Source organism: Zootoca vivipara, chromosome 10 (genome assembly GCF_965207765.1).
Source record: "Zootoca vivipara chromosome 10, rZooViv2.hap1.1, whole genome shotgun sequence".
NCBI classification, from domain to species: domain Eukaryota; kingdom Metazoa; phylum Chordata; class Lepidosauria; order Squamata; family Lacertidae; genus Zootoca; species Zootoca vivipara.
The window spans coordinates 20,225,653-20,247,205 of NC_142593.1; the positions used below are offsets into that span (position 1 = coordinate 20,225,653).

Consider the following 21,553-nt stretch of genomic DNA (forward strand, 5'->3'; position numbering starts at 1 on the left):
GGGCAAGGGCAGAACAGAGTTATCTGCATTGCGATCGGTCAGTTAACTATTTTTATTTATTTATGTGATGAGGGGGCAGGGGTGCTGCACCCCCCAATTCCGTATTCAAGTTGGCACCCCTGGCACACACCATACGTCCAAACGCACTTAAACCAGTTGGCTCCCCTGCCCCAATCCTAGGAGCTGTGGTTTGTTAAGACTGCTGAGAACTGTAGCTCTGTGAACTACAGTTCCCAAGATCTGGAGGAAGCCTTGTCCTTCACGTCTATGCTGAATGCGAACACGTGGTGTGGATGTGCTCCCTCTCACGTGCACTACCAACAACTGTTGGCAGAAAAGACAGTCCGAGAGAAACGCCAAGCTGCTATAAATAAGCAAGTCCCCTGCACCCCCGTTCTTTCAAGGCCACACTGTGCAAAGGCCGATGCGTGGGGTTTCAAACGACGAGGTGGGTGTGGGGGTTTGTGGGAGGAAAAAGCCTTCGACGCCCAATCTTGCTAATTCTCCTGCGCCCTTTCTGCCTGGGTCATTCTACCCGGGCGGGCTCCCCGCCTCCCGCGCCTTGCCAGCGACGCGAAAGGGCCGAGCCTGGGTGTGGCTCCTTTGCAGAGACTCGAGGCGAAGCGGTGGCGGAGGGCGGGCTTCGGGGCCGGGCTTGTGCTGACGTTGCCCCCCATGATGCCGCTGCCGCTGCTCCTGACGTCTCTCCGCCTTCCCTTCCGCGAGCAAAGCAGGCCTGGGTCCGTTGCCTGCTGCTGAGAAATTTGCATTGCGCCTGCAGTAGACAGAGCCGCTTTCTCTCTCTCTCCTCTCCTGCGTAGAGGGAAGGGGTCCCGCCACCATGACCGCGTCCATGAGGGAGAGGTTCGACAAGTTCCTGCACGAGAAGAACTGCCTGACGGGCGTGCTGGAGAAAATCGAGAGCAGGACCGGCGTGAACAGGTCCTTCATCGCCATCGGTAAGGAGCGGCGGCTCTTCTCCGTGATGCAGTCTCTCTCTTTCCCCCCTTTTTTCCTCCCTCTGTTCCAAAACCTCCCCTGCGGTCCGCGCTGTTCTCCCCCTTCCTCCACCCACAACCAAACATCACGTCGACAAGGGCCACTGTGATCCTGCTGCGACGTTCGCCAAAACGGTGAAACGGGAGGTTGTTTCTGAAAGGGAAGAGAGGAAAGAAGCCCTTGTTGTGTTACGGCCCCGACGGCCTTGCATTTTGTTTTTTTAATCCTCTCGTTTGTTTTGAAGCCTTTGCAACTTGCATCTCCCGGCGGTGTTCAACGCCGATTCAAACGCCAAAATGCAAAACAGCCCGTAAATGTTCTTAGCGCTGAAACAGATGCATTGCACAATAAGGGAGTATCCCGCCCCCCCTACCCCCAGCATTGTCCACCCTGCCTTGCTTTGCAATAATGGGAATGAAAGCGCCGTTTCGCTCTCCCACCCCACCCTGCTATTATGCCAGGGGGCCTGGGGAGTGGGGCGAAGAGATTCTGGGCCTCGGCACCTGCCCCTCTCCCTCTTGGGCGACATTTATGGCAGGAGAAGGCGCATATTAGGCACCGTGTCCAAGACGGGGGGGGAGGCAGGAGGAGGTGCGGGAGTCTCAGTCCTTGGGATTGAATGTCCAGCCTCCTCCGCCGTAAAACGGGCTGGTCTCAGGTTACAACAGCTCAGCTCTTTCCTCCGCCTCCTGCTTCATCTCTCCTGCTTCCTCCTTGGGGGGCGGGCGCTGCTCTTATGCCATGTTGGTAAAAAACAACCACCAGATTTTTGTATGTGCCCCGACGGAAGTAGGAGGGGGAACCCCAGCCCTACTTTCGATGCCTTTGGAGGGAAATTACTGCTGCCTTCTGAGAAATTCGGAGAGGAGGAGGAGAGGGGTGGGAAAGAGAGAAACTCCCACAAGATGGTAATTGACTAGCTGACGTGTCTGGGCTGAACTAAGTATCGCTTTGTGTCTCGGATCTGCCATGTACCCTTTCAGTATCACAGGTTAGCTTCTCCTGCCCACCCCCATGAGGGTTAAACTTCACAGTAAACAGTGGGCAGGATGTGGTGCTCAGTTCTCCAGCCGTATGTTGGGGGCTGTGGTGGTTGTGGATTGAGCCTTGTGGAGGAATTCATCAGTTTCCTTCCCACCTCAGCCCTAAGGAAACTTCCATCTTTATATAACCAAGCCTTTGCTTTATTGCATGCGTAGGGAAGGGCTCCTCTCCACCCCGACTGACTTTCTGCTTTCTTTCTCAGCCATTGGTGCCGCGCTAGCCATCTATCTGGTGTTCGGTTATGGAGCGTCCCTCCTTTGCAACTTGATTGGGTTCGCTTATCCTGCATACATCTCGTAAGTGTTCGGAGAGAGAAGCCTCTTCCTCTTTTTTGTGTACTGGAACTGCCTGATGAAACTGGTAACTTTGGAGGGGGTGGGCCATGTGCTACAGATTTCCTTTCCTCCTCCCTCCCTCTTTTTTTTGTCAGGTTGCAAGTGGCTGCCAAACCTTCAAGGAATTGTTTTGGATTTTTTCTTAAGGCAATTTCAGAACTTGCCAGGCCCCTCTCTGAATAGGGCTACACACTACAGCATCCTTAGAGCTTGGTAGTGAGAAGCTTCTGCCTCACTCAGTAGGCTGACCCCCCAACTCCTGATCTTGCCATTACCCTGTGCTGTAGAATCAGAACTCATTGGAGTCGGCAGATGGACTGTGACGTTGTGGGTGATGGGTTTGCACGATTTAGGCATCTTAATGCCACAAAAGCTTTTGGAAATAATATAACTTTGTCTGGAAGGAAAGGTTACCTTGACGATTTCTGTTGCAATGAAAATTTTGGCTCTGTGCCCTGAAATGTTGATGATGTCACTTTGAAACCATGGGGGGGTATTTGAGCAAATGTGTGGGCCTTCTATTTTTTAAAGAGAGAGAGAGAGGTTTTGATCCAGCCAAAGTTAAGCAATTATTTCAGGGTTTTTTGGACCGTCTTCCCCTTCTTTACAAGATGTAGCCTTAATACACATAAGAACAGGGTATTTTGCTGGCTGCTGCAACATTGGGCTCATCTAATGGGAACTTGACTGAAGGCTGAATGTTAACAGCTGGTATGGATTACGGTAGGATGAGAGCCACGCCTTAAACGTGATGGAAAAGACTAGTTTTGCAATCTTCTTGTGAAATGAGCACTGTGTTGGGAAAGGATGGTGAGAATTTCACATGTGAGTGCCCTGTCTTAAGTGCACCTGTATGTTCTGGAAAAGCTAAAGGTGCTTTTTCACATGTGCGTCCTTTTATCCCTCAACATCAAGTGAGAACTTGTATGTGTGAAATTGCCAGCACAGATCAAAGAGAGCTTTCTCCATTAGCCTTGCATCACTTCTCAGACAACTGAAGACAATGTGGGTTCATGTGTTCTCTCTTCACAACCCCCCACCCCCCCGGGGATAATAGCACCATTGCTATAGATTTATGCCAACCTAGCAGTTCGAAAGCACGTCAAAGTGCAAGTAGATAAATAGGTACCGCTACAGCGGGAAGGGAGAAAAGCAATGACAAACCTAGCTTCTTGGGAGAAAAGCAATGACAAACCGAGACAGCATCTTAAAAAGCAGAGACATCACCTTGCCGACAAAGGTTCGTATAGTTAAAGCTATGGTTTTCCCAGTAGTGATGTATGGAAGTGAGACCTGGACCATCAAGAAGGCTGATCGCCGAAGAATTGATGCTTTTGAATTATGGTGCTGGAGGAGACTCTTGAGAGTCCCATGGACTGCTAGAAGATCAAACCTATCCATTCTTAAGGAAATCAGCCCTGAGTGCTCCCTGGAAGGACAGATCGTGAAGCTGAGGCTCCAATACTTTGGCCACCTCATGAGAAGAGAAGAATCCTTGGAAAAGACCCTGATGTTGGGAAAGATTGAGGGCACTAGGAGAAGGGGACGACAGAGGACAAGATGGTTGGACAGTGTTCTCGAAGCTACGAACATGAGTTTGACCAAACTGCGGGAGGCAGTGCAAGACAGGAGTGCCTGGCGTGCTATGGTCCGTGGGGTCACGAAGAGTCGGACACGACTAAACGACTAAACAACAACACAGTGGGAAGGTAAACGGCGTTTCCATGTGCTGCTCTGGTTTGCCAGAAGCGGCTTTGTCATGCTGGCCACATGACCTGGAAGCTGTACGCCGGCTCCCTCGGCCAATAATGCGAGATGAGCGTGCAACCCTAGAGTCAGTCATGACTGGACCTAATGGTCAGGGGTCCCTTTACCTTTACCTATGATTAAGAAATCACATAATGGGAAAAGTTAAACCCTTCTACCTGCACTGTGGTCAATTCAGATCCTCCAGCCCAGCTGGTTTTAACAACAACAACGAAGACAGCATAGAATAAGAGAATTGTAGAGCTGGAAAGGACCCCAAGGGTCATCTAGTCCAAACCCCAGCAATGCAGGAATCTTTTGCACTTGAACTCATGACCTTAAGATTAAGAGTCTCATGCTCTACCGACTGAGCTATCCTTGACACCAGAAGATTCACTTGTAGATCTCCTACATCAAATCTAGTTTGACCATATAGAGGATATTGATGGGATGTCTCCTATAAATCTGTCTGCTTATGTTCATAAACAGCATCACATGTGGTGGTCACATGTGCTCTCCAGCCCCCAGTTCACTCAAACATATGAGCACAGACTAACTCCAGACTTAAATGTAGTTCTGTACACTCCAAAGGCAGTGGTGTCATTGAGATACAGTGGTACCTTGGCAGTCTAACGGCTTGGCTCCCAAACAAATCGGCTCCCAAACGCCGACAACCCGGAAGCAAGTGTTCTGGTTTGTGAACGTTTTTCAGAAGCTGAATGTCCGATGTGGCTTCCGATTGAGTGCAGGAAGCTCCTGCAGCCAACTGGAAGCCACACCTTGGTTTTTGAATCTTTTCAGAAGTTGAATGGACTCCCGGAATGGATTAAATTCGAGAACCAAGGTACCACTGTACTAGCTTACAGTTCTGCATCTTGCAGGGTGAGAAGTCTGCAGACCAAAGTCTTAACTTGAGGCAGAGGCAGTTTCCCTTGTCATTCTCTAAGTTTCTTAAATCTGACAGTAGTTCTAAAATTGCAGGTTCCTAGCACAGGCTTATAAGCTAGTTGTATGAAATCTTGTGTGTAGAAAGGGTCAGTAAAGTCCAGTGGGTGCTTCCATGTCAAACACATTTTTAAAATCCATTTGCTTTTCACATAGTACTGGTAGTTATTTGCTGTAGAGACAGCCTCAGTGGCCCCTGTTATTTCCACAAAGTTCCTTGTCCCTTCCCACAAATACAAATCATCCAATGATGCAGGCTTCCTGTTTTTGGAGGGCTTCGTGTAGCGATCAGGTGAATTGACGCATTTGCATTGGACAAGTGTGGGCAAAAATCTAGTGAGGTGCAAACATTAAATTTTAGTCAGAAGCAAAGATCTTCTCACATAGAAGCAGCCCCAGCCATCATAACCAATAGTCAGGGATGATGGGAGTTGTAGTCTCGCAACTCCCAGAGGCCCACAGGTTTCCCATTTCTGCTGTACAGTTAACTGGGAACAAGTCCCACTGAATTCAGCGGAGTTTGCTTCCAAGTAGCCATGCATAGCTTAGTTGCACAGTTAGGTTAATTGCACAATTGTCACTGTGATGTGTTACCTGCAGGCCTGATAATAGCACACAACGCTTTCAGAGCACAGTGCTTGCCCTGGGAGTAGAAAAAATCCACAGGCTAATATGTTTAGTGAAGATGCAGGGAGATCTCCATTGTAAAAGAGAAACTAAAATGGCAGTGGGTTAAGCAATAGGACTTTAAAAATTCCGACACCATAAAACTGCAGGATACTCAGCTTCGAAAAGGCTAACACGATGCCTTCCTAAATATCTGTGCTTGTGTTTTCCAAGATGTTATGCTTTAAGTTTCGCTAAGTCTCAAATTGCCATCTGGATGATCCTAGTTATTTCTGTGATTGACTCGTCCATGCTTTGCAGGACCAAACAGTTTTTATGTTGTCATTTTGACAATGTGAAGATGACTGCGAATAGCCCGCCAGAGCCTTGCAACATGGTTTGCTTCATCTTGGGAGTTGCATAGCAAAAGTCTGTGGAAAGTGTTCTCTTATGGCCAGACTGTGCTAATCTGGTTACCTTCCAGCGCATCTCCCTGGAGTTTCAGACACTTTATGTAACAGACAGGACTAAAATTCTCTCTTTTGAAACTAGGCAGGTGGCCATATGCGGCCATGTGTTGTCCGCTGCTACTGTAGACTGTAGTGAGCTAAATGGATCGATGGGTAGTGCTCTAAGCAATCTAAGCAGAACACTGTCTAAGCTGTGTTCAAAACTCCCATTGTTCTACCGGTAGGCACATTTTGCGACAGGGAATTTCATAGTATGAGCAGCTTCTGAGCTCTGGGCGCAGTATTGTGCCTAAGATTTCAGATTAAAACTGCATAGTGGAAGGAAACAAGGGCCTTTTTCTGCCTCCCCACTTCCAGCTACTCTCTGAAGACTGGAGGAGAGACCCTCTTAAGAATATTAAAGGGCTGGGCAGGGGAAGAACTAGACCATGTGAAAAATGCACATAATATTTTAGCTGCAGTTCGTTCATTTTCAGATTTGTATTCTTGTTATTAAAAAAACACACCTAGATGTTCTGTTGTTGCACCTAGGTGCCATTTAGCGCCTAGCTTTCATATCTCAGTTTCTAACACTGTGCCTAAGGCAGATCCTGTGCTGGTGCCAGAGAATTACAGGTCATGCAGGTCACATCCACATCTTATATTTAAAATACATTGCCCCCCTCCCAAAAAAAGATACTGGGAACTGTAGTTTCAAGGTCTCTTAGAGGTGAACTATAGTTCCCAGGATTCTTTGGGAGAAGTCATGTGTTTTAAATGTGTTTTACATGTATGGTGTGTGTGTGGCCACAGTCTTAATAGAGGTAGGTTCATATCTTCCTCTTCTGCCTTCTATCTTATTTTCCTAGGTACTGTACTGCATTCTGCTCTTGTGGTCATGTGCTAAAGTTGTTAGCCAACAGCACAGACATTTCCCATGCTGCATATTTTTATTCATTGTTGGGCTTTTCAGGTTCCTTCTCACCTCATTGTGAATAATTGAATTATATTGGTGACCAGCGTCTCTGTACAAGGCAAGGGCAAAAGGCGAATTAAGTTGGGAAACCCTGTCCCACTGGTTTAATTTTGTATTTCTATAACACGTGCATTGTCATAAAACTGAATTGATTTGCTTTGTGGACTTCCAGACACTCTGGTAAATCAGTTTCCATTAATTGCATCAGCCTCCTCCTTCTTTTCAAAGTATTGCTGGGCTCTGCCTAAATAACTGGGCAAAGCTGAAAGTAGTTGAAAGTTCATTTAGTATCTTAAAGGTATTTGAATGTTTATGACCTACATAGAACACCAGAGGGAAAGTATGCGTAGATTAAATGTAAGTAACAGTATAAAAAAAAGTGGGTCAGAGCACTAGAGGAAAAAGGGATTCCTACTTGGTTTTGCAAAGAGGCTGTGAATGAATGTAATTGTGTAAATTCTGGAGCATTTCTTTGGCCAACTCCTGTAGGTTGGGAGAGGACAGAAGCAGTCTACTACATCTGTTACCCTGATTTTTCTCCCAAGGATAAGGTTACCAGATTTTTTTCCCCCAATGAATTTGGGGACACTTTTCAACTTCCTTCTAAATAGATGGATTTTGACAGGCAACTGATTTGTAAATCCAGGGATGGTCCCCGGGAAACGGGGATGTCTGGTAACCTTACCCAAGGAGCTCTTCATAACCAGCTTAATAAGAAAAGGTCCACAATACCACTCAGAATGCTAGCGGTGACAATAATAATAATAATAATAATAATAATAATAATAATTTATTATTTGTACCCCGCCCATCCGGCTGGGTTTCCCCAGCCACTCTGGGCGGCTTCCAACAAAGATTAAAATACAATAATTCATCAGATATTAAAAACTTCCCTAAACAGGGCTGCCTTCAGATGTTTTCTAAATGTCAGGTAGTTGTTTATCTCTTTGACATCTGATGGGAGGGCATTCCACAGAGAGGGCGCCACTACCAAGAAGGCTCGCTGCCTGGTTCCCTGTAGCTTTGCTTCTCGCAGTGAGGGAACCGCCAGAAGGCCCTTGGCCGGGCAGAACGATTACAAGAGGAGCATTGCCCTTTTCAAGAGTGAGGAGAGGAGTCCTGGCCTTTATCTCCTGCTTGGAAGTGGACTTTTAGAGGCTGCATCACAACTGGAGGGAAGATCTCTGTCAGTTTGCATTTCTTAGTGCAGAAAGTATTGATCTCATCTGTAAATATATTTCCTATTCTTTTCTATTCTGATTAATACAAGAAGCTACTAGAAGCTTCTCTGTGTGAGAGAAGCAGAGGCAGAAGGGTTAATGATTGTTTGGGTTATACCTGCTGGGAAGCTGCTTTGAACTGGTTCTCTTATCTCTATTCTGCAGAGTCATGCTGACTATAAATAGAGGCCAACAAGACCCTGGGTCTTGTCTTTACTTTTCTTGTTCTCTCTCTCCCTTCTGGTGTGGTGTGTCTTAGTGTTAAGGTTTAGTCTTCTTACGAGTTAAGTTTATAAATGCTGCAACTGGATTTTGTATGAACTGAGCCAATCCTGATCGTATTGGGATTTGATAACCATTATGCTACATTTGCCTTCAGCACAAGTAAAGCTCTGCTGAATGAAGTACTATTGCCTCTGGTCTATTTTTGGAAACTCTGCTGAACTCTGCAATGTGCTTAAGGTTTTCCTCCACACATATGACAACATATGACAATCCTACCCCTTGCTTCAGCAGAGACAAAAGGCTGTAGCTTGCTCTTTGGGGTTGGATGACAGAGGTTGCACCTTGGCCACCCAGCACGAACACAAACGCCAGCCTTTCCTTTTAGCTCCAGAGAGAAAAGCCTCGTTTACTCAGAATGCCTTGTCCACCCAGGCAGTGGACCCACTCAGTGCCTTGTCTGCCCACTGCAAACGTAAGCCCCTGCTGCAAACGCAGGAGCTGGGAAAGTGTGTGGGAATCAACTGAAGCTCAGTTTTCCTTTCCAGTGTCCCTTTCCAGGTCCTTGCTTGAAGCTGGGGGAAGAGAGCAGGGCATTGTCTCTGGACTCATGCAGAGGTGTTGCATAAGGTTAGGAACAAGACAGCATCTTAAAAAGCAGAGACATCACCTTGCCGACAAAGGTCCATATAGTTAAAGCTATGGTTTTCCCAGTAGTGATGTATGGAAGTGAGAGCTGGACCATAAAGAAGGCTGATCGCCGAAGAATTGATGCTTTTGAATTATGGTGCTGGAGGAGACTCTTGAGAGTCCCATGGACTGCTAGAAGATCAAACCTATCCATTCTGAAGGAAATCAGCCCTGAGCTGAGGCTCCAATACTTTGGCCACCTCATGAGAAGAGAAGACTCCCTGGAAAAGACCCTGGTGTTGGGAAAGATTGAGGGCACAAGGAGAAGGGGATGACAGAGGACAAGATGGTTGGACAGTGTTCTCGGGTACCAACATGAGTCTGACCAAACTGCGGGAGGCAGTGGAAGACAAGACTGCCTGGTGTGCTCTGGTCCATGGGGTCACGAAGAGTCGCACACGACTAAACAAGAAGAACAAGGGGCCACTTGTGGCTTTTCTACTAAATTGTAGCCCATCTATGAGGCTAGCCAAAATGTGTAGACCATTGTTTATCAGGTAGATTAGGCTGAGAGTGTGTGATTATCCCTGGGTCACTTTATCACATTATTTGAGTCACTCTTGTGACTTTGCCTCCTTGTCCACTGTGCTGTGGGGGGGAGGGGAGTAAATGCCCCCTAGGAAGGACTTGTAGAGAGAGCCAGCTACCCTCTGTCTCTTTCTTGCAACAGAAATTTATTCTGTGCTTTTCAGTGCCCTGCTGTTGATTTGCAGTATTCTCAAGTCAGCCAGAAACTGTTCCACTAAGTTCACTGCGTCTCTAGCAAAACAGCAGCTGCCCATAGAAGTACATGGGCTGATGTACCCATGCTTATGTGGCTTCTCGTGCTAGGCTGCATCAAAGCTTCCTTGAACCTGGTTATTAATTGCCCTATCCAGTAAAAGCAAGAATGCTTTTGCCTAATTCCATACTGCAGGCATTGTCTTCATCTGCACATCATGGTAAACTGGGCTGGGGAATCTCCAGTCCATGGGCCTAATCCAGTCTACCAGATCTCCTCATTTTACCGACCAGGATATTTTAAAGCAAGCTACAGCCACCTGTCCTACAATTAATGTCACCAGGTTGTTGTTGTTTAGTCGTGTCCGACTTCGTGACCCCATGGACCAGAGCACGCCAGGCACTCCTGTCTTGCACTGCCTCCCACAGTTTGGTCAGACTCATGTTGGTGGTTTCGAGAACACTGTCCAACCATCTTGTCCTCTGTCGTCCCCTTCTCCTTGTGCCCTCAATCTTTCCCAACACCACAATCTTTTCCAGGGAGTCTTCTGTGCTCATGAGGTGGCCAAAATAAAGGGAGGCAAAGGCTGGGAGGGCTTTGTTGAAAGGGGCTCTGCAGGCACTGCTGGTCAGCTGTTCTGCCAGGCACCTTAGAAGTGCTGTGCAAAGGGCTTTCTGAATTCTGCATTCAGTGCCTTCTTTGGAAAGAAAGAAAAAATTCCTTCTTTGTTCAATATGGCATTCATTTCTTTCCAAACCCACTGAATTGGCAACTTGACTGAGTTCCCCATGTGAAATTTGGTCGTGTAGCAGATCCTTGCAGAAAGCAACTGGTGCTCAGCTGAATGTAGAGCTTCCCAGGCACCCAACAACCACTGCCTGTCAGCTGATAGGCAGTAACTGGAAGCCCACTGGATCAGTTGCACACGAAGACTCTGTTGCTAAGACAATCCCTGAAGCAGGCTTGGAGTTACTGCCTGTCAGCAGATGGGTGGTAACGCTAGGCCTCACCGGTGCTTCAAAGCACTATGCTGAGTTATTTGCAAACACTGAATGGTGCTTTGACGTCCCTGTGCTGTAGATGATTATCTTCTGGAAATAAATTTGACAGGTGGCTGGCCCCACGTTCTGTAGCCAACGTTTGTTCTTGGCTTACTTGTAGTTTGTTTGAGAGAAACAAACCATGATCCCTGCTTTGGACATAATTGCTAAGCCAGAGGCAGTGTCATGTTTTTCCCTGTGTGATAGCAAGACGGGGCAGATCAGCCCAGATCAACGGGTTCACAGTAACCATTAACTACAGTTTACCACAATGTGCAAACTGGGTAAGGATTGAAAGGGGAGCTCTGTTAGTTTGTGCCTGTTCAGTGTGCTGAATTATGCATATGACAGCAGTCTTCAAACTTGCCTTACCTAAAGTGAGAAAAAATGGCCTCCATGGTGGATCACCAATCGTACAATAAAACACATGGCTGTGATTTTTTTCAGATGAAAGCCTGCATCATGCTTTGCTTCCTCATATACATTGCTGCAGTCCATCCTTCCCCAGCCAGGTGCCCTCTAGATATTCTGGACTGCTGCTTCCATCAGCCCCAGCCAGTATGGCCAGAGGTTGGGGATGGTCAGAAGTGAAGTCCAAAACATCTGGAAGGAATTAGGTTTGGAATGGATGCTATAGTTTAAGTAACTACTTGACATTAAAAACAAGCCTACAGTAACAATGCATTGCATCATACTGTTTGGGCATAGCCCAGCTTTCAATCTACTCTGCCTTCTTAGAGATCATAATATATACAATACATTTGCTTCGGGCACAATGGATAGTTGTTCTTGAGTGTTTTTAGAACAGTGGGACAATTCCAACTCATCTATTCAAGAAACCTGCCAATAAATTCCGTGCTTAACTGGATTGTAATCTAGGTCAGTGCGTGTCTTTTAATTTGAATTTCAAAATCTCCCCACCCCAAGGCCTCCTGAACACAATTCAGCAACCTCCAATTTCTATTCTCATTTGCTCAACCAAATTAGGTTTTCCATATTGTGCTTGGTACATTCAGCCCCAGTGAAAAACCAGTGAAATTGGTTTGGGATATGATTATCTCCATAGAGTTGGAGGTATAAATTGACAGCTTCAGCAAAGTCCTGATTCAGCAGATCTCTGCCTGATAGATTTAGGCACTTAAAATGGAACAAAAAATGTTTCTTTGGCAAACATATTAAAACCGATTCCGTGGCAACCACTTCTTTCCCCAGGTCAGCAGGCAAGTGGGTTCACTCCAAGGCATTTTTTACCCATCCCCTTTTTCCTGAGCTGGTGGGGAAATCCTCCCTCTGATCACTCTTTTAAGACATCACTAAAGTATTATTCCTTATCAACATTAGTCACATCTTGGGAACAGAATAAAAGAGAGTGGTGGTACTTGCCCAGATGGTGAGAGGAAAGGCCATTGCACTGCCTTTTATCTTCTTATAGCAGGAAATATGATTGTGGAATGTGTTTGTTATCCCAGAAGCACTGAAACTTAAACATTTCTTCTCAATTGCAGAGTAGAAATTTAGTGTCCAAATGGGTTATTCATTCTCTCTCTCCCCCCCCCCCCTGAACAAAACCTGTTCTTCTAGTTTCCAACTTGTGTTGTGTTTGAAGTGCTACATGTTTCTGTAGGTCAAACATATATATTACAAGTCAGTTTCAGAGTCTCTTCAAATCTTACCCACCCTTCTGGTCCATCAAGGGCAGGTGTTTACAAGTATTCGCTGTGTTCAAATATACCTTTGGGGGTGGGGAGAGATGGCAAGAACTGGAAGTTTACGATTGGAAAGCAGTAACAAGCAAACACCTGTAGAAAGCTCTTGTGGCAGAAAGCTCTTGTGTTGTTTGAAGCAGAAAAGCTGTTCTGACAAGATGGCCAGAGGCAACGGAGAGCTGCCTCACCAAACTCCCACGCCTACATTTATCTTATGGCAACAGGAAGCAGCCCAGGAAAAACTTTATGGTACAGCTACACATTTAGTCACATTGATTTAGATAAATCTCTGCACTGCCGCACCCCCAAAATCCTATTGGCTCACTCCAGTTAGTTGCAAGTTTTAATCATTTTTCCTGTATCCTGGTAGGAATTTAGAAACAGCTTGATTTCACTTTGCACTGGGTTTTCATATCTAATGGATATGTTAACACTAGCAAATGGCATAATTGCAGGCTTTGTCTGGTCTTGAAAAAGAACAGCGTTTTCCAACAGAGTAACTTAGCATAAGTGATCGTTAAAATAATTATTCATATTTAAGAGGCAGCAGCAGCAGTTTTGGCTTCGACAGCGTATAATGCGAGCGGTTCTCAATAGCTCTTGATGTTTCAAGTTGTCATAATCCACCAAGGTGTTTGGTAGCCTTTCAACATGGAGGGGATCTCACTGGGCTTCCTGCATCTGAGCTTTTCAGAGAGCCTCCTGGGCTGTGGAACCCCTGAGGTTTGTGAAGCATGGGGGATCTGCCCTTGCTCAAAGTGTGTTTTATCTTCATGGTATCACTGAAACTTCTGAATGTTCTTAAGTGTACAACCTTGCTACCTGATCATGTGTATAGCTAAACTGGTGCACACAGTAGCTTGTACCACCACAACCGTATCACTATCATGTGCCTCAAACAGGATGCCACCTCCCCAAAACCACCTGCAAGATTATGCCAGCCTTGGAGCCTGCATAACGTATCCCCACCACCCCAGGCTGCCATAGAGAAAAAGAAAAAGCTGTTTCCTCCATGTTCTGCCAACAGGGTTTAAAAAGTGATAGTTCTCTGCTACATTATTTTACCGCCACCATTTAGGACTGTTTTTTAGGATCGTTATTATTAGCAAACCAGATTTTGGTGGGAAATTGATGTAGAAATTCTAAAAAATAGCAAGAGTGCGATTAGTTTTGCAGCCCGTTCGTATACCCGGTACGGATGTTATAGGAGATTGTAGCTGTAACTATAAAGATAATGCTAAAAAAGGAAACCTAGGAGAGCTGCACTCAGTTTATGAACTGCCCTGAGATCTACAGATGAATTGTGGTATACAAATTTAATCAACAGCAACAACAACTGGAGTAGATCTGTGACCATGTGTGTATGTGTTGTAGAGGGAATGAGTTGACTTGCCTTTTTAATGTTTTTCTTTCAGCATCAAGGCTATTGAAAGCCCAAACAAAGATGACGACACACAGTGGCTGACATATTGGGTTGTGTATGGCATCTTCAGCATAGCGGAATTTTTCTCTGACATCTTTCTTTCCTGGTTCCCTTTCTACTACATGATTAAGGTATGTTTGCTTGTACCCTCAACTGTAGCTAGCAGAAAATTTAGGAGCAGTGTGTCGTCAAGCTACAGAATTCACTGCCACAAGAAGGTAGTGATAGCCACCAGATTGGATAGGTTTAAAGAGGAGAATAAGGCTCTTAAAGGCAACAAACCATGATGGTTGTGCAGGGCCGTCTTAATTATATTTGGTGCCGTGGTGCGACGGATCCCTCCGGCGCCCCCACCCTGTTTCCCAGCGCGGCTGCCGGGGGCGCAGCTCTGGGGTGGGCGGGTGCAGCTACGCAACGCCCCCCTGGCGGGCGGGTGCCCTGCGCCACCCAGCCTGGCCATAGGGCCGGCCCTGTGGTTGTGTTCTGGCACCATCATCAGCTGTGTGCTTCTGAAGACAGGTTGGAGATCACAAGCAGGGCAAATGCTTTGGACTCAGCTTCCAGTTGTGGGCTTCTCATTGGGATATCTGGCTGACCACTAAGAGAACAAAAGGTTATAGACTAGATGGGCTGTTGGCCTGATCCAAGAAGACTCTCTTCAGTTCTTATGTTTGGCTTTTAAAATCCGTGACGCAGGCGCTTCTTTTGTACCATTTGCCGTGCAGACATACCAATTTATTCCCTAGGTTTTAAGAAGCTACCTACTGGATCAGAGCAAAAGGCTATCTAGTGCAGCATTCTGTTCCCCACAGTGGCCACAGAGCTGCATCTAGGAAGCATCTTGCAAGCAGGGTGTGAAGGCAGGAGTCTTTTCCTGCTACTGCTTCCCAGTAACTAATATTCATAAGCACATGGTCACTGGTCTTGGAGGTTTCATATAGGATTGAACAGGCATGCTTTCTGCTTATTGGCTTCAGCATAGGGTTGTGACCAGTTCAAATAACTCTTAGCTGCATGTTGCACTAAGTGTCATTTGCATGGGTTTTCAAATGTGAACCACAGATGTAGCACTTTAGAGTTTTCAAAGTGCTTCAAATACATTATCTTACTGCAATCCTTACAACAGCCCTGTATTTTTTTTTGGGGGGGGGAAAGCAGAGGCACCGGAGATGAACCAGAGGGGCACGCTTATGGCCACCTATTGCCATGGCGGAAGTGAAATTCAAACACGGGGACTCTGGATTTATAGCTCTGTGTCTTAGATCGTATGCTATGCCAGCTTGTCCTGACATGAGGATTACAGATCTTTCTATGCCACTAATGATAGGCAGTGTGATAAAATCTGGTTTCCTGCTTCTTCCCCCCCCCTTTTTTTTTGCAGTGTGGGTTTCTGGTATGGTGCATGGCTCCAAGTCCCTCAAATGGGGCAGAGCTGCTTTACCACCGAATTATCCGCCCCATCTTCCTGAAGCATGAGGCTCAGCTGGATAACGTAGTAAAGGATCTGAAAAACAAAGCCGCAGAGACAGCAGACACCATTACTAAAGAAGGTGAGGTCTATAGGGCCAGTTTATTTCAATAATTTTTCTGCCCTGGCTAGACTACTTTGTGGATAATTGTGAATATGTAAGTAGTTTTGAACAGAGGTGTTGAGAGAGAGAGAGAGAAAGAGAGAAAGTGATGCGGTGAGAGGTACTATGGCATGTGGGTCCGTTTTATTTGAGTTAAATGATAGGATTTACTGCTATATTACATTAAGGTAGAGACACAATAAAACCCAAGTAGCTCTTGATGGGATGTGTCTGTGATTTCCTCTTTTGACCATAGTGAGTAGTAGCATTGGCTTTGACCTGAGCAGTAGAGGCAAATTTCATGGACAACTGGGATTGCATCAAATAAGCACCGAATCAGGTACTTGATGCTGAGAATCCCAACACTCATTTTTCAAAGGCAAAGAAAGTATCTAACCCAGGGGTGTGAAGCCCTCCAAATCAGCATCAGCCAGCATGGCCAATGGTCAGGAATGATGGAAACTCTCGTCCCAACATCATCTCGAGGAGTACAGGTTCCCATCCCTGCTGTAGCCCGTGAACGCTTTTGAGTTGCACAGAAAATACCTTATGAAATCTCAAATATGGGAGGGGAGAGAATGTTGGGGCTCAGCAGAAGTCCCACAGGATAGGTGTGGTTTCCTCAGCCACCTTGTTATTCAGCATGAATAACAGCAGCAGGATAAACAATTGTATGCAAATATATTTAATCTGCTTCATTTAGACAGGTTGCAGAGTTTTTAGCACTGGGCCATTTTAAAAAAGCACACCCATAGCTCCGAATATTTCCAGAGCTGCAATAATTCCAGCTGCTGAACAATATTAATTCAGCAATACCACTATAATTAAAGCTCCTTATGAGGCCCTTTGTCTTTGCCAAACAAGATATGGTGGGCATGTACCAAAGAGGGTAGCACCTCTTTTGGAATGTCCTCCTTAGAGAGGCTTGAGCGACACCTGCATTGTGATCTTTTCAGCACCAGGTAAACACCTTTGTTTTCCCAGGCTTCCTGATTTTAAGGGTTGTGGGTTTTTTTTAGTGATCTACCAAATTTTTGGAGTCTTAATAAGCTTTCAAGATTAGCAACATTTTGGTGGTGCTGTGAAATTTTATCTCTACATAGATTTTCTCTCTGCTATTTTTATGATGCATTGTTATGGCTCTCTTTGTGGTAAATTGTTTTACTTTTATTGTAAGCTGGCCAGAGAAATACTGTTGTGCGGTTTATAAATGCCACTTTCTTCTTTTTCTTCTTTCAGCTAAAAAAGCAACAATAAATTTACTGGGTGACGAGAAGAAGAGCACTTAAAATGGTTAACTGGAAGATAAGTTTCCTCATCACTTCCCTTATGCAGCTTGATGTTACTGGGGACTGTGATATAGTAATTTGAATCTTGTTGCCTTGTAAACATTTTTTTTTATTTTATTAAAGGAATGTGTTGTAAGATTGCTTGCTTTTGCAGTTCTCTGTATTGAAAGTAAGCATTTTTATTTAAAACCAGTGCAGTGGGTAGCATCTAAAGCTTACATATTAGTTTATTCATCTCCTGAGCAGAGAAGGGACTTTCAATACTGTCTTGTCTTGCAGTTAACGTAAACTTTAAATAAAGTATGCCCCGGGTTCTGACCATTACACTTTGTTTCTTTGTGCATGCAGTGCCCATGTGTAAAAGCTCTGTTGCATATCTAACAGGTTCTCACTGTAATCTAGTTTGATAGCAAAGCGTAATGACAAATGCTTTTCATGCCAGTGTGTTTCTGCATATAGAAGGTAAAAAAAATCAAAAAGCCTTATGTTAATGTGTATTCTTACACTCACACCTCTAACCGTGTTGTAAAACAGTGAAGACGGGTTGTGTACGGTGCTGAACACAAATATTCCTTATTGTTGCAAGGACTGCTTGTAACTTGCAGTATTTCGTCAAGAGTGTGTATCTATGGGAATTGTCCTTAAAACACTGCGAAGAACACTTTGTTGTTTATGACCAGAGTTGCAATGGTTGAATATACGTACCGAAAGGATGTGTGTGAAATGGAAGTGGGATAATGATGCCTAGGTCTGTACACTCATCTGGGCTTTATCCTGTGGCCTGTGTGGAATAGCTACTCTGCAGTGGAGCCTCATACTGCTGTTGATGCAAGCTGAAATATGCCCATGAATATTTGCAAAAAAAACCCGAAACCCACCAAACTCCACAATATTGCTCTTTGGCCAAGGTCTCACTATGTGGCAGCTAGCAGGTCCTCCTTGACCCTTCTCATTATTCTCTCTAGGCATTAAAAAGCCTTGCTTGTTTTTTGTTTTTTTTAAGTTAAGGATTGCCAGTGGAACCAAAGGATGATGATGCATTCTTATAAAGAAAAACAGGTAGATTTACACCTATTGTTAGGGTTACTACACATGCGACTGTTTAAAAAAGAAAGAGAAGAAAGCCAATTGAAGAGTAGAGTTGTGTCCGTAAGAGGCAGACGTTCAAAAAACGTGGGAGAGAATTTGAAAAATATCTTAATATAATTTTAAAAGAATTTATAGGTAATGAGATAAATACAGAAAGAGATATTGTGTCTAGGATAAATAACTCCTATGCGAAAGAGAGGAAGAATGAGTAAAGAAGGTATTGCATAAATAAATGCTTACATTACACATGAGATTTTTAATTGGGACAGTGGAGGAAACAAAGCAAGTCATACCCCCCAAGCAACGAAGTGGTTGCAACAGAACGTAGGTGAACAGGGTATCAGCCAAAACAGGCCTCTTTAATATTTGTATACGTATTTATTTTTAAAACAGCTGTTTGGACCTGATTTTAAACCCCATTTTGGAAAGCACCTGATATACGTCTAGCAAATACTGTCCCTCTTCAGCATCCATTCATTCCTATGAGGCTCGGCACAGAGTGTTACTGGTGGTCATTTGAAATCTGCTTTGCACATAAAGTCGAAAGCTTCCCTGCAACTTTGTAGAAAAGGAACTAATCAATACAGGTAATGCCTTGCTTGGTTAAGTCAAAACAGCCATCTAGGTTGGCATTCTGCCTCTACCATGGAACAGCCACATGCCCTTGCAAGCTGGCCAGCAAGACAGAATGGTAATAACCAGCTTCTGCCTATTTGGTAGCCAGACTGCTGCTGTTGCCGAGGTTTCATTTTTAAATGATTCATAACAAGCCTATTCTCTATACTATCAAAGCTAATGTTCACTACCATATCTTCTAATTAATTCAATTGTACTGTTTTTCTCCTGGTGACCACTGTCCGAACGGTAGCACTACTAAATGCCAAATCAGCGTAGAGGTAGCGAGATGTGGAGGGGAAGGACTTGTCTGTTTACTTAACCGAGATTTAGTAGCAGAGGAAAGCCAGAGTATTGTATTTTAAACCTTATGTTTGGCACAAATGCTTTTGCTGTGCATTCAAGCAAGCACATGATGTACATATGTACAGAATGCAGTAAGGGGCGAGGTAATGGGCATCCCTACATCCTTAAGGAATGATGCGCTGGTAGTTAACACTTTGTTGATGTATACACTTCTCAATCAAGTTTGTTCCATTCTTGTGGTACACCTGTAAAGGGCTGTTACTGCCTATTACAAACGTGAAACAACAGTGGCGCTAAAAGTCTTGTGTAACAACAGAGGAACAATTTAGCTAATGCATCCACCCTTAGCAGATGTTTCTAGTTTGGAAATTATTTGTGCCAGCTTTAAACTACCTTGAAACTGATGACAAAATAGGCCCAAACTGGTGGGCTTCATGTTTGTTCATAAGCATTTAAAGCCAGTCTGACAAGAGTCAGAAAATGCTAACGTTTTAGCTGCAGAACAGTCTTGCATGCTGTAATGTTTTATTATTGCATTTTTACATGCTTTGAGTAATTTTTGTGGAAGCTGAACTGATTAAATTGCTGCCGTATTTGATAGATTGTAGGGCAAGGTGCAAGCGAGTGTAAATTTGTGAAGCTCAAATGATTTTTCCTCACATAGAAACAAAATCTAATTATATACTGTATACAGTGAAAGTATCTCTTCAATTTGTAAACATAGCAGAACAAAGTATCAGCAGCCTTACATCAATGTATCCATCACATACAAATAACGGCACCGAACTTGATGTAGCCAGAGGATGCTGTGAGCCATTGTTGAAGTGTTCTTTGGTAGAAGAGGGTCCCCTCGCAGCCACCTGTACCTCCCCAAAATCTGCTAGTGAAGGTTAAGGGACCCTTCAGAACTATGGGGTAGACAGAAGGGGGGGGGGTTTGCAGAAGACCACCTCTCCCATCCACCCCCCTGCAGTAGGTATGTCTGACAGATCTCAGTCCCTTCCGCAAATGGGAGGTGTTTTGTTTGTAGAAGGGCAACTCTGGATCCACACACAAAAATTCTTGTCAAGTGCTTGGAAAAGTTAATATACCTTACCAGCTTGTGCTGAAGATGTAATGTACGTAGAAGAATGCAAACAAATAAAGAACAGTATCTCAACCGAGTGTGATTTTTACATTTCTTCACAGAAGATACTCACACTGCATGTATAGGAATTAAGAATTATGCAAAAATTCATTTTCATCCAATATACTATTGCAAAAACTCACCTGACTAAACTTTCACAGTTGAGCTCTGCATCTGCATAGTAAAAAGGACTAAGAAAATTCACTAGTGGGGGTAGAGGGAGGTGTGGAGGGCTTCATATAGTTTATACCATCAATGTTCAGTCATATCTCTTTTTGTGGGATAAAATATTTGCATTTATTGGAAACATTTTATTCCCCTCCAAGGCAGCCCTCTTGCTTTTAATCCCTCTGATTAAGAGATAAAATAGAAAATGTGAGACCAATATGTATACTAAACACAATTGGAAAAAAGTAAAAGGAATTCAAAATATACTATTTATCCAGAGTCTAATAATGTTCAGTTCCCTGCTGATGCTCTTTTTAAGATGCCAAAGCAGCCATAGCTTATGGTAGCCCTGTCAGCTGCACTTGAAATACAAGACCACGAGAAGTTTGGGCAGAAGAGACCAAAAAACAACAACCCAAAACCCTTTAAAAAATCCTTAAGAACATATGCTTTTGCTGGAACAGTACAGTGGCCCATCTAGTTCAGCATCCTGTTCTCAGTTGCCAAGTAAATGCCTACAGAAAGTTCACAAGCAGGACCTGAGCTCAACAGCACTCTCCCCTCCTTACAAAACAGAATTCAAGCAAGACTAATAGACAAACTGCAACCATGCTACTTTGCTCAACCCCACATTCTAATTTTACTTTTTAATGTAAGAAAATCACCAGTTTTCATCATGTGAATCATCACATTCATCATGTGACATGAAACTGAAATGACAAAAATGTCACATGATGAATGTTGCTTGACTTTGACCTCCACGTAGCAAGAGTTGATATGTATCATGAAACTCTAATCCCATGTCCCACCATCATTGCAAAACATCCCTTCTTTAGACAAATACTTGGATTCATTTTATAAATTCTACAGACTCTGATAGAGTGCTCGCTGTATATTTTAAATGTGCTTGGGTATAACACTAAATGCTGACATTGGACATTTTATGTAATCTGATTACTCTCTTTTTTGTAAACTACCTTGAGCAGAATGCTTCTGGCAAGTCTTTAAATAGATGCAAAGCACACTTGAAATACAGATGCAGAAGGTACAACAGACACAAGGAAGCTTCCTAATGTGCATCAGAAGTTGAATTCTGGGACTGATCTAGCAGGTGGCCCAGAAAACAGATTTCAAAAAATGCCACTGACAGATTCTTAGGGTTAGCATTTTAGGTTGTTCTGTCAACTAAGCAGCAGCATTACTGCAACACATTAGAAACTTGAGCTAGTGCAGAATTTGGTAGCCAGGTCGCTCACCGGGGCAAGAC

At 44.4% G+C, this 21,553-nt stretch overlaps 1 protein-coding gene across 2 annotated transcripts; it reads left to right on the forward strand.

Annotated features, from left to right (window-relative positions):
• Positions 1 to 718: 718 nt before the first annotated feature.
• REEP5 (receptor accessory protein 5) lies at positions 719 to 17,306 on the forward strand. Of its 2 annotated transcripts, none has more exons than XM_035099969.3 (5): positions 719 to 959; positions 2,246 to 2,339; positions 14,115 to 14,253; positions 15,504 to 15,672; positions 16,933 to 17,306. In XM_035099969.3, exons 1-5 carry the CDS (start codon positions 842 to 844, stop codon positions 16,980 to 16,982), a joined length of 570 nt encoding a protein of 189 aa, XP_034955860.1. In that variant the 5' UTR covers positions 719 to 841; the 3' UTR covers positions 16,983 to 17,306. The 2 variants fall into 2 exon arrangements, with proteins under 2 accessions (XP_034955860.1, XP_088508822.1); XM_088652696.1 differs by lacking the exon at positions 719 to 959 and adding an exon at positions 1,716 to 1,990.
• The last annotated feature ends 4,247 nt before the right edge of the window (positions 17,307 to 21,553 follow it).